The 12795-nt window shown below is 45.2% G+C and overlaps 1 protein-coding gene across 4 annotated transcripts in view; it reads left to right on the top strand.

The window, feature by feature from the left end:
• Nucleotides 1-12795, top strand: part of Ppp1r14c (protein phosphatase 1, regulatory (inhibitor) subunit 14c) — a 180678-nt gene that overhangs the window by 59177 nt on the left and 108706 nt on the right. For 3 of the 4 annotated variants that reach the window (XM_063273005.1, NM_133425.3, XM_039085420.2), the window contains exon 2: nt 11055-11138. In XM_063273005.1, coding sequence (XP_063129075.1) covers nt 11055-11138 — 84 coding nt within the window. Of the gene's footprint in view, nt 4734-11054; nt 11139-12795 lie in introns of all 4 variants that reach the window. The other variant, XR_010057354.1, reaches the window with a different exon arrangement.

A 12795-nucleotide genomic window follows, 5' to 3' on the forward strand; every position in this document is an offset into this window, starting at 1 on the left:
CCTGGGCCTGGCTGTGGCCATTCTTCCAGCCTGAGAGTCAGACAGTAGCCCTTTGACAGGGTAGGAAATATGGGGAGGCCCATCTCTCTCCATACTCCCTGTTCAGGACAGGACCATGCCTTGGCACGGTACCTTGGCAGTTTTGCTTATTTTCCTCCCCCATTTTAATCCTTGTGGTTTTAAACAAATCTATAATCATTTGCAGTCTCATTGCTGAACAGCAGGGGGGCCAGAGCAGACGCAGGAAGATGATGTTGGGGCTCCTTAATTCTGTTCTGAGCTTTGTCACCCTGGTTCTCTGACTTCCTCTCATTCCATTAAGAAAGGGGCATCAAGAGGCGTTGAGACCTAAGATGGATGTATCCATTGCTTCTGCCTGATTCTGCAGTGTGTGTGTGTGTGTGTGTGTGTGTGTGTGTGTGTGTGTGTGTGTATGGGTGTGTGTGTGTGTGTGTATGGGTGTGTGTGTGTATGGGTGTGTGTGTGTGTGTGTATGGGTGTGTGTGTATGGGTGTGTGTGTGTGTGTGTGTATGGGTGTGTGTGTGTGTGTGTGTGTATGGGTGTGTGTGTATGGGTGTGTGTGTGTGTGTGTGTATGGGTGTGTGTGTGTGTATGGGTGTGTGTGTGTGTGTGTATGGGTGTGTGTGTGTGTGTGTATCGGTGTGTGTGTGTGTGTGTGTATGGGTGTGTGTGTGTGTATGGGGGTGTGTGTGTATGGGGGTGTGTGTGTGTATGGGTGTGTGTGTGTGTGTATGGGTGTGTGTGTGTGTGTATGGGTGTGTGTGTGTGTGTGTATGGGTGTGTGTGTGTATGGGTGTGTGTGTGTGTGTGTGTGTGTGGGTGTGTGTGTGTGTGTATGGGTGTGTGTGTGTGGGTGTGTGTGTGTGTGTGTATGGGTGTGTGTATGGGTGTGTGTGTGTGTGTGTGTATGGGTGTGTGTGTGTATGGGTGTGTGTGTGTGTGTGTATGGGTGTGTGTGTGTGTGTGTGTATGGGTGTGTGTGTGTGTGTGTGTGTATGGGTGTGTGTGTGTGTGTGTATGGGGGTGTGTGTGTGTGTGTGTGTATGGGGGTGTGTGTGTATGGGTGTGTGTGTGTGTGTGTGTATGGGTGTGTGTGTGTGTGTGTGTGTATGGGTGTGTGTGTGTGTGTGTGTATGGGGGTGTGTGTGTATGGGTGTGTGTGTGTATGGGTGTGTGTGTATGGGTGTGTGTGTGTATGGGTGTGTGTGTGTGTGTGTATGGGTGTGTGTGTGTGTATGGGTGTGTGTGTGTGTATGGGTGTGTGTGTGTGTGTATGGGTGTGTGTGTGTATGGGTGTGTGTGTGTGTGTATGTGTGTGTATGGGTGTGTGTGTGTATGGGTGTGTGTGTGTGTGTGTATGGGTGTGTGTGTGTGTGTGTGTGTGTGTGTGTGTGTGTGTGTGTGTTTGAATGCATGAGCATGTATATGTGGAGTATACAGGACATCCTCAGCTAACATTCCTCAGTCCTTTCCCATCTAGAGCATCCCCTCAGGGAGTGGAGTGACCCTGTCATGGGGATCACATAACAGATAACCTGCGTATTTATATTATGATTCAAAAGGGTAGCAAAATAGCAGTTGTGAGTAGCAATGAAAATAGTTTTATGGTTGGGGATCACCACAACATGAAGAACTAAATCAAAGGGCCTCAGGCTTAGGTGGGTTCAGGACTATGGCACTAGAACTTTTATGACTATGGAGACAGTGGTACTCATTGGCTTGGAATTTTCCAAGTAGGTTAGGCTGGCAGGCAAACCGCAGGCATTTCTGTGCTCTCCTAAGATTTTAAGCATGTGTAACCATCCCTGGCTTTTTTCCCCTTATAAACATGGATCCTGGGGCTTGAACTCATGACTTCATGCATAAAAGGCAAGTATTTTAAGAACTGAGCAGTCTCCCCACCCTTCTGCATCTTTTAAAAGTTCCTATTTATCCATATTTGGAGAGCATAAGGAGTTCTTCGGGTATGTTCCTAAGATGAATTTCTATAGGTAGGGACAGTTGTAGGGGTAGAAGATAGGGTTCCTGGGGTGCAGTGAAACCTGCTTAGCTCTGAGGAAGGAGAAGTATCTACCTGGTGGGTAGGAAAGAAAAGGTCACATGGCCAATGGGTTACAATCTAGGGAAGCCCTTCTCAGCCTGGTTGCTTGTTGCTCCTGTTTAGTAGCCCTGTTAACTTCTGAGACCAGGTGTCCCCTCAACCATCACCTTCTCTCATGCTTTGATCTGCAGGGCAGTCTCACAGCTGCCCTGTTTGTTCAGCATGCAATTAATGTTCATCTTCACTAAAGGCTTCTGCCTTCACCTGCTTCAGACACTGGCAGAGTGGCACAGGAACACCTCAGCTGGCTGTGACGTTTGGGTCAGCCGTGACCCACATACAAGCCTAGTTGTAAGAGCAGAATACATACCACGTGACTGCTTTTCTCTGAGCCTGTCTCATCTTATAGACATTATTTCTGGTACTGTGGAAATGGCCTCTCCTCTCCTAAAGCCCATTCTTCAGCAAGCAGCAGGGGTGAAACCTTTCAAAAGTAAACCAGGTCATGTCATCCTTCAGTTCAGACCCTCCAGTGGCTATTCCTGCTTCTGGCACATGCCAGATGCTTTATAGGGACCTCTGATTCTCTGACACGATTCTCTTTTCACTGGCCCCAGCTCACTGGGAAACCCCTACTCCTGTCACCCAGAGCTCTGAGATCCTGATGTAGTTGTGCCTTCTTCTAAAACAGTGGTTCTCAACTTTCCTAATTCTGTGACCCTTTAATTCTGTTCCTCATGTTGTGATGACACCCCATCTCTGCCATAAAATTATTTTTGTTACTATTTCATAACTAGAATTTTGCTACTGTTATAAACCATAATGTAAATATCTTGTATGTAGGATATTTCATTGTGACCTCTGTGAAAAGGTCAGTCAACTCCCAAAGGGGTCATGACCTACAAGTTGAGAATCGCTATTCTAGGATATTCTTTTTTTTTTTTTTTTTTTTTTTTTGGTTCTTTTTTTCGGAGCTGGGGACCGAACCCAGGGCCTTGCGCTTCCTAGGTAAGCGCTCTACCACTGAGCTAAATCCCCAGCCCCCGCTATTCTAGGATATTCTAACATCACCAGAAATGTCAATCTTCCTGTCTAGCAGGCAGTGTTTGATGTATGCTATTGTGTTGTTGAGATAGCAGTGAGATTTGGTCAGCTATGACATGCGGATATGTCACAAGTCATTTGTTAATAAAACTGAAAGTGCTAAAGGGAGCCTGTGAGCTGTCAAAAATTCAAACCCATTCCAAGGTGTTTGTAAAATAACACAACTCTTGGTCAGTTGTATCCTATGTGTTTAGATGAGCAGGAAATGAAGAAGACAGAATGTTTGGGGGTTGGGACAGCATGTGTGGCAGCCCTCTCCCATCTGCAACAGTTGTCACTTGTCTATGTGTTGAGATCCTCAGAAAAGAACAGAAGCTATGGGGTGTGTGACAAGGGTGGGCTAAGCCTTGCTGTCTTGAGAGACAAGAACAATAATTCCTATGAATAGAATGTAAAACATTCCTTTAATATAAAGTCATTTGTAGTCAGCAGTCTGTGTGTGTGTGTGTGTGTGTGTGTGTGTGTGTGTGTGTGTGTGTGCGTGTACCTCTATGATTCATGTAACTAAGGACAGCCTCTGATTCACCATCTAGCCAAGGATAACCTTGAACTCCTGATCCTCCTGTCCTACCTCCTGAACACTGGGTTATAGGCTTATGTGTTATCAGGTTTGGCTGCCGTGATGTTTTTAAAGAAGTAGTTGGTGAGATTGGTTGCTCAGCTTTGAGGAGATTTCTGCTCACTTACTTTTTAAAGCAAGTGCTGGGGAAATACTATAGTGTGTCATCAGGCTGGGACAAGGTCTTCTATTTATTCCTGTTCCTTAATGTCCACATGGAGGACACTGTGGCTCCACTAGGAGGCCATGATGCTTGTGAGAGGCATGTGTACGTGTGTGTGTGTGTGTGTGTGTGTGTGTGTGTGTGTGTGTGTGTGTGTGTGTGTTGGGCACTAGCTCCACATCTTAGTGGGCAGGCTCCCAGACCCACCTCTGGTTCAGCTGTGGCTCTTCAAGTCCCTGCCTACTTGTTCCTCCTCAGTCATGCTTTTATTTTGCCCTCTCTGAACTTTGCCAATTAGCAACCCAGGTGGCTTCTTCCTTGGTTGATTTCTTTGTTCCTCCAGAGTGCTTCTTTCCACATAGGAGGTAAATATATTGAGATGTAAGACCCAATGTGTCAAAATGCCTGCGGTTTTTCTTGTCCCTCTTGACAAACAGACCTTTTGGGGAGAAGATAGGCATAAAGTTAGAAAACATCATTCCTTAGATTCTAGAACCTGCTTCCTCTGGTTTGGATATAGTTTGTTTCTGAAGGCTCCTGTGCTTCAAGCGTGGCCCACAGCATTGTGGTGTTGAACTGGTAGAATCTTTAAGAGGGGGAAGGTTCTTAGATCATGGGGACCCTACTCTCACAAAGAGGTTAATGTCATCATTATGGAATGGAAGGGTTGGGTCTGACAGGAATGTTCAGTTTCAAAATGAGGTGGTTGTCATTAAAGAGTGACCCTGGCCCCTGCCCTGCCTCCTGTCTCTCCTGTGACTTCTCACATGTGTCCTACTGCATGATGCCACCAAGAGACCCTCATATGAGCATGTTGATGTGATGCTCTTGGATTTCCAGAATGGTAAGCTGAACAAATCTCTTCTCTTTGTAATCTTCCAGCTTCAGACTTTGTGTTACAGCTACACAAGACAGATGAAGGACTTGTTCCTGACTTCAAGCACTCAGTTTTTCTGTTGGGAAGCCTGCTGGCCTTGGCTCTCTAAACCAATACATGCAACCTGTTTTCCTCTTGAAAGCCTCTGAGGTCTGCTTTTCATTCCCAATGTTCTGATGTTTTCTGTGGGGATAACTTCTTGCAGATTGCTTATTAAGATATAGAATATTACAAGAGCATTTACACGTGTCATTTAAAAACAGGTATAAACCCTAACTCCTTATGGCTCTTCCAATGACAGAAGTATGCCTGAAGTTGCAAATTAAACATAAAGCACCACCATCTTAAATGCATGCCATTCAGCATACTGTGATGACTGACTTCTTTTGGTATCAGGGATTCTGTACCTATTATTGTGACTCAATGGTGTCCATGTGGCATCGCCTACCATCACTGTGTGAATGAGTCTTGCCTAGTATAAAATTTATATATATTGAGTTTGCTCTCCAACCTTTGTCATTAGCCATGACAACTAATGTAATTCCTGTTTGGTGTGATATGCAAATGCAGTTGGCACAGAATGATGGGTTGGTCATAGGTGATACATGAGTGTGCTTGTTTACAGGAACTTTGGGGGGTTGGCACTAGAAAGAAAGCTTAAGGGGTTGGAAATTTAGCTCAGTGGTAGAGCGCTTGCCTAGCAAGTGCAAGGCCCTGGGTTTGGTCCTCAGCTCCAAAAAAAAAAAAAGAAAGAAAGAAAGAAAGAAAGAAAGAAAGAAAGAAAGAAAGAAAGAAAGAAAGAAAGAAGGAAAGCTTGCTTGAAGCATATATGTTTTTATAGAGAGTTGACATAATCCTAAGGGTTCAGATCTTACCTCATATCCCCTGTGTCAGTCGCCCCTGCTCCACACTGGCTTATACAAAGGTGAGATGTGAGATATTTGGCCATTTTCCACAGCAGCCCTCCACCCTCCCCTCCCCCAGACCCCCAAACCCCCTCCCACAACCCCACTCTGCCTCTGGCTACTTCCTGTATCTCTGGAGCTAACACAGTCTGCATATAGTTTATGGAATTCTGTCCTCCCATGCTTGCTTTGGGATGGAGACTTTTGAGAACTGCTGAGGACCTGTGTCGTGTGGAGCTTGAAAACCCAATCCTTTTTCAAATTTAGGTTTAGTTTGAGCATCCCTGCTGGCCTTGCACTTGTGGGCCAAGGTGATGTTTACATTTTATAAAAGCTTATTTGACCACTCTCAGAGTTCAGTGTAAGCCTTCTGGCTTGTTAGAAATGTACATACATGTGTGCAGGGGGGTAACAGAGAAAAGAGGAAGAGAAAGGAGAGAGAGAAGGAAAGTATACATAGTATGTTGTGGTGTGTGGCAGTGGTAGTGTGTATCCAAATACCTATGTGTATTACAGTGTGTATGTACATATGTGTGTATGTGTGTGTAAGAGTATGCATTGTGTGGTAGTGTGGAATATGTGTGTGTGTGTGTGTGTGTGTGTGTGTGTGTGTGTGTGTGTGTGTGGATAGTGGCATAGATATATATGCATATATGCCCATGGTGGTGTGCATGTGAGTGCATGATGTGTCATTAGTACAGGTGGGCTTGATATTCTGCCCCAGCTACATTACTGCATACTAATGTCAGAATGTAGGTTGACCTCCTGGCTACTGTGGCTGCCTATGAGGGCCACACATTGCCATTTAGTGCTACAATGTGGCCATGTGCATGGCAGAGTGTGAGTCCTGCCTCTACTCCATAGCTGGGCTGAGGCTGGTCATACTGCTCTCTCCACTGATAGGTAGGTTGTGAATGTTTTGATGGTCCCAGAGTCCCTGTTGTTTCTATCTAGAACATCTTGGGCTCGGAAGCTGGCTCTGCTCTTCACATTTCCTCCCTCCGGCATCCAGTTCATCCCTGACTGTGTTCCTTTTAAACTCTCCCGTTCTTGATGACAGCCCAGCTGCCTCACACAAGATGAGGATAGCCCTGTCCACACAGCATCTTCATCAACTTAAACCTGTAACTGACTTGGCTTCTTTCTTTGTCCCTTCTTGCCCTTGCTCAGGGGCCTTCAGTGGCCGTGTTCTCAGCAAGTCAGGGGCCTTCAGTGGCCATGTTCTCAGCAAGTCAGGGGCCTTCAGTGGCCGTGTTCTCAGCAAGTCAGGGGCCTTCAGTGGCCATGTTCTCAGCAAGTCAGGGGCCTTCAGTGGCCGTGTTCTCAGCAAGTCAGGGGCCTTCAGTGGCCATGTTCTCAGCAAGTCAGGGGCCTTCAGTGGCCGTGTTCTCAGCAAGTCAGGGGCCTTCAGTGGCCATGTTCTCAGCAAGTCAGGGGCCTTCAGTGGCCGTGTTCTCAGCAAGTCAGGGGCCTTCAGTGGCCATGTTCTCAGCAAGTCAGGGGTCTTCAGTGGCCGTGTTCTCAGCAAGTCAGAGTGACTTCAGCTTGTGACTGTCCAAGTTCATTTTTCCTGCTTCTACTTCTTGGTGGTTTTTTTTTTAATTGAGTTTTTTTTCTTTGTTTGATTTTTATATCAGGGATTACAGTTTGGCCAACTTGCAGGAGGTGGTGTTACCTAATTCTCCCCCACTCTGTGACTTACAGTTTAATGTGATCTTACAGTTTATGGAAAGCCATGAGGCAAGGGTAGGGCATACTTAAGTTTCACTGATAGACAGGCTAGATGGTTTTTATTTGTTCGTTCTTTACTCTGGGGGAAGGGATCTGGGACCCAAGCTGCTTCCTCTGTTACAGAGATTGCTTTTGAGCCCAGACTGAGAAAGCATGTGGCATGTTTTAGAGATCTCTAACTTTTAAAAAGGAAAGCATCTTTGAGGTGTTTGTGGGTGGTAGAATATACCCCCAGAAACCACAGAATAGAACCCATCCATCAGGATTTTGTTCTGTGGTCCATTCCTGTGACAGGGGACAAATGGAACCTTTCGTATATTTTTTTGGAGGTCAGATTCAGCTTGTGCTCTTGAATTCCTGCCAAATGCACTAATTTTATATTTGAAAAAAAAGAAAATAGTATCCTAATAGCTGAAAGAAGAACATAAGTCTCTCTGAGAATCATTTCTATCCCACTGGGACTTTCCTCTGGAATCATATGGGGTCATAGTCTCAGTACCAGTAGGAGAATGCTTGCCTAAAGATGCTAAGAGCTAACATTCTCCAGCATTCTGAAGACCACTTCTTGACACTTTGATTCACTTCTTGATACCAGAGCCACTGTATGGGGACACATTTTCAATGTGAGGCAAATACCCAAAGGCAGCCACTCTGGTTAAGCTACCGTAGACTGTGGGATCCTTCACTATCCTGTAAATTATTAGGTCTGTGGATCTGGGATCAGAGCAACTGGTGTCCAGAGCTAAAGAGAGCCTCCAGGCATGCAAAACTGCCAGCCTTTGAAAGCCCCATTCTTTGCACAGGCTGTGCTTGCCTGCCCCAGGCCTCTGAAGCAGCTGGTCAGGCAGAGACTCTGTGGCTACCTGCAGTGGCTGTGATTATTACTCAGTCAGTCGTGTATCAGCCTCTTGCAACAGGAGCTGAGTTTCCCAGCCACATGACCTCAGGAGTGACCTGGGAGTGACCTTAAGACACAGCATTTCCCCTGCTCCTCTTAATCTCTTTTCAGATTAAGGCTTTTTAAGATGGAGACTTGGTTTCCTGACTCTAGTCCAGAGAGTTAGTGGCTGTATGGTTGTGCTGCCCATCAGGGCCTTCTGTAATATCAAAATGCTCAACATCTAGTGTAGAAGCCTCTCACTGTGCTGTGTGAAATGTGCTCAAGCACTTAAAATGTGGTTGGTGCGAATGAGACACTAATCCAACTCTGAATCTCATCATGAGGGATTTAAGTACCATTCATGCTCACCGCATTAGTCAGCCTTTCTAGTTTAGGGAAACAGAGCAAGAACAGTAGCTAAAAGAGAGCCACAGCCCTGTGCATTCCTAATGAGAGGACACCTGGCTGAGGTGCCCTCTGACTGGGGCAAACATTATCACACAAGGCCAAGCTGGTTTGATAAAGCTTGGCTCAGCATCTAAGCTCTTCCTGTGATTTTTTTGAGGGGGAAGGACCCCACTTCTGTACTCTGCTGAGAAGGTAGTCATTATTGACTGTGCCTTTGACTCCTCCTAGATCAGAAGAGGCTCCCATTTCTTTTTTTTTTTTTTTAAGATTTATTCATTTATTATATATAAGTACACTGTAGCTGTCTTCAGATACACCAGAAGAGGGCATCGGATCTCTTTACAGATGGTTGTGAGCCACCATGTGGTTGTTGGGAATTGAACTCAGGACCTCTGGAAGAGTAGTCAGAGCTCTTAACCACTGAGCCATCTCTCCAGCCCGAGGCTCCCATTTCTTGAGCAGAGTCTATACCATCTTCCTTGATTTCACAAAGCCCCAGCATGAACAAATGCTTGGTGTCCACAGAGGATAAATACTGAACCCAGAGATCTGTTCAAGGGAAGAGTGGGGTAAGGGTGAGAGGGAGGCTGTGCTATCTGTAGATTAGATCGAAACTCAGGGTCTATCTTGTGTGGCTTTTCTTGAGTGGTGCCAGCTGAGACCTGCAATGGTGTTCTTGCCTTTCAAGGTACTGATTGAGAAGTTGCTGTGCTGAACTATGGATGGCAGCTGAATTCATCTTCAGCTTCACTTTCTGAAACACACAAGGGGCCCCTTGTCCTGAGGATGCCTAAAGAGTAAATGATCAACCTGTGGATGATTCACCAGTCCATGGCTCCCACAGCACCCTCTGCCCCTCTGGTCTCTGCATGTTATTCTGTAAGCCAGGGGTTTCATTGCTGGTGTTTGGAATCTCATTGGTCCGTTCACTGTAGAGAATCTGGCAGTCTACACCTCTACTCCTAATCTAATCTGTTTAGGGGCCCCGATAACAACAAAACTCCCCTGCCAGCATTCCTTTCTGCCATGACTTCAAATATACACACAATCAGATTGTTGGAAACGTTGAGAATGTCACCCTTACAGCAGGTTCAAGACCAGGCAGTTAATTTACATGGAGCAGCTAAGGCTGGGTGACCCTGGTTGTCTTCCCATGTAGTTTTCTTTCCAGCTACTGCTGACACCCTTCAGCTCTTGCTGGGACTTAGCAGAGTCAGGCAGCTGGTGAATGCATGGGTCAAGATAAAGCACAAAGTTGCAGACTTCTGTCAGAGACTGGTTTATTTTTACATTGGAAGATATAAAGGGAAGACTCAAATGACAGAACAGAGGGCCACTGAGTGCTGGATATTCAGTTTCCAAACCAGTAAGGTCTTTCACCTGTCTTGCCTCCTCTTCTGGACTAGATGTTTTTGATGGCTCAACCCAAATTGGCTGAAACAATGTCAACGATCTACTCAAATGTGCTTTGACCTGGTGGCTAAGTGGTTTTACCTAGAATCTGCTTTAAAAATACTTTTATTATTTCTTAGAGAATCTCATGCAACAGCATAACCACATTCACTCCCATCTCTCCCCACTTCCACTCCTCCCAGCCCCACCCCTTTCTACAACCCTCTTGTCCTTTTGTTATGTTTTTTTAGAAGAGACTATCCTGCTGTACCTGTCTCCCAACTCCCTTCCCCCAACCTGTCCTGTGACCACTGTCCTAAACTCAGCCCCTTTCAAAGCAGCAAGCAATGACCAGCAACATCCAGGGTTCCATCCTTCCTCAGCCTGCACTCAGAGGAAATGACGGATTCTCTTGCGGAAAGAGTATGTTTCTTAGAACTCTCTTGGGCCTTAGATTACACATCTTCCAGGAATCAGTGTCTGATTAAGTGATGCTTCTGACCAAAACCCTGTGGTGGCATCAGGTTTTATACAGACCAGGAGCTGTGAAGAGAGATGTGGCCTACAGTAAAGACTGGTATAGTCAGCAAGAGAAGAGTAGATATGGATCAGAAACTGTAATTCCCACCTTTTCAGAACTCTAACAATGTACCATGATGTAACCATAGGTGTGATTACTGTTAGGAGCAGAATGTGATGGTCATGTGCCTTTGTTCCCTCTCGTTCCTCTTTTCCTTTTTCCTCTTCCTTCCCATCTCTCATTTCTATCCCCCTTTCTTCATCATTCTTCTCCATACTCCACCCCCATTCCTCCAGTCTTACTTTCCCCTTCTTATCCACCATGCCCCCCAAACCCCACCCCTACCCTGGCTTCTGGATGGATAGTCAGTCCTGTATTTAACTCGATTGGGTTAGCGCGCTGTACTTAGTTTTTCCCTACAGTAAAGCCTTTATTCACATTTCCTCCCCCAGGAAGAAGAAATGCCAGATGTAGAAATTGATATTGATGATCTTCTTGATGCTGACAGTGAGGAGGAAAGAGCTTCAAAATTACAGGTAAACAGCTTTCAAAGCCTAGGTTGTCCTCATCATGGGGGTTTGAGTCCACTTGGGTCTCCAAAGCCTGGGCACCAACTGATGCTGTGTGGTGGGGGCATTGGCAGTCCGCAGGACTTGAACAGTGGCATTTAGCAGAACAGAAAGCATTGGTGCTAGCATCTGATGTAAACCTGATAATAAAACAGCTGTTGACAACTGTTTTCCAGGAACCTTCTGGGACAGTGATCCCAAACCTTATTATTCAGGGAGACAGGGTCAGTTCCATCTTGAAAGGTCAATCTCCAGGAAAGGCAGAAGTACCATGCAGGCAAGTGATAAGGAGAGAGACTGAGCCAGACCTGGGAATATCCAAGCCCTGGGCTGGGCTCTCACTTTACAACCATGTGTAGTAAATCATTTTTCTCCTTTTTTTTTTTTCCGGAGCTGGGGACCGAACCCAGGGCCTTGCGCTTGCTAGGCAAGCGCTCTACCACTGAGCTAAATCCCCAACCCGGATTAAATCATTTTTGAAAGCAGTTGCTAGAATTAGATTTGTTTGGAATGTGATTGTGTTTAGTAAAATACCTTTTATTAGGTACTCACCTGATTATATTCTGATGGAATAGTGGTGCTCAAGGTGCCTAATGTTTCTTAGCAAACAGCAATACAACCCAGATTTCCCCACAGGAGGTCTTGTCTCAATCTGTACTGAGCAGTTTCGAAAACTGATTAACCTGTGACCTGTGGTTGTTGTTTATGCTCAATGGTACATGGTGACTGGAGCCGATCAAAATGACCATTTTACTTCATCAATGTAATTAATGTGTTCATGATTAAGAGTGCCCTGAGAGTTCTAATGATTATTCCTTGTGTGTAGATTTCATTGGGAGACAATAGGAAGGGTTTTTTTGTTTTGTTTTTTTTTTTTGGTGTTTTGTTTTTCAAAACATGATTTCTTTGTGTAACCTTGGCTATCCTGGAACTCACTTTGTAGACCAGGCTGGCCTCAAACTCACAGAGATCTGCCTACTTCTGCCTTCTCCTGAGTGCTGGGATTAAAGGCTTGTGTCACCATGCCTGCCCCTTGACAATAAAAAAGAAACGATAAAGCAGACATCAGTTCTATAGAAATAAAATGACATTTAAAAAGTCAGTTGAGAACTTGAAAGGGGCATTTTAGTTGTCCTCTGAGTCCCTCTCTGCCTGGCTCCCATGTGAGTGACAAGAAGATAAAACCAACTATGGCTGAATCATGGCCAGAGCCCTCTCTCTCTCCATGTCCAGGATGGTTGCCACCATCTTGCACAGGCAGGGGTCAGCTTTAAGTATGTCTGGTTTAATATGAGCCAGGTAGGTAATCCAAAGGGAAGGGTGTAAGTGTGCACATGAGTGTGTGTACAGAAAGAGGGAAAATGTCATCCTTTAAAGCAAGCTGTGATCAGTGAGTCATTTATAATTTAGTGAGGGTTATATTTGATTTTCAAAGCTATCATAGCACAAAAGCAAATTTTTGTTTTCCAAAAACTCTATGTAGTATGTTTATGTATGCATATGTGTATGTATATATGTATATGTGCACATACATACATACATACATAAGGACAAAACATGAGTGGCACTTTTATATCTTAGCTGACCAACTGGATCTTCTAAATATAACTTATTTAAAATAATA

This window comes from Rattus norvegicus, chromosome 1 (assembly GCF_036323735.1).
Source record: "Rattus norvegicus strain BN/NHsdMcwi chromosome 1, GRCr8, whole genome shotgun sequence".
In the NCBI taxonomy this organism is placed as follows: domain Eukaryota; kingdom Metazoa; phylum Chordata; class Mammalia; order Rodentia; family Muridae; genus Rattus; species Rattus norvegicus.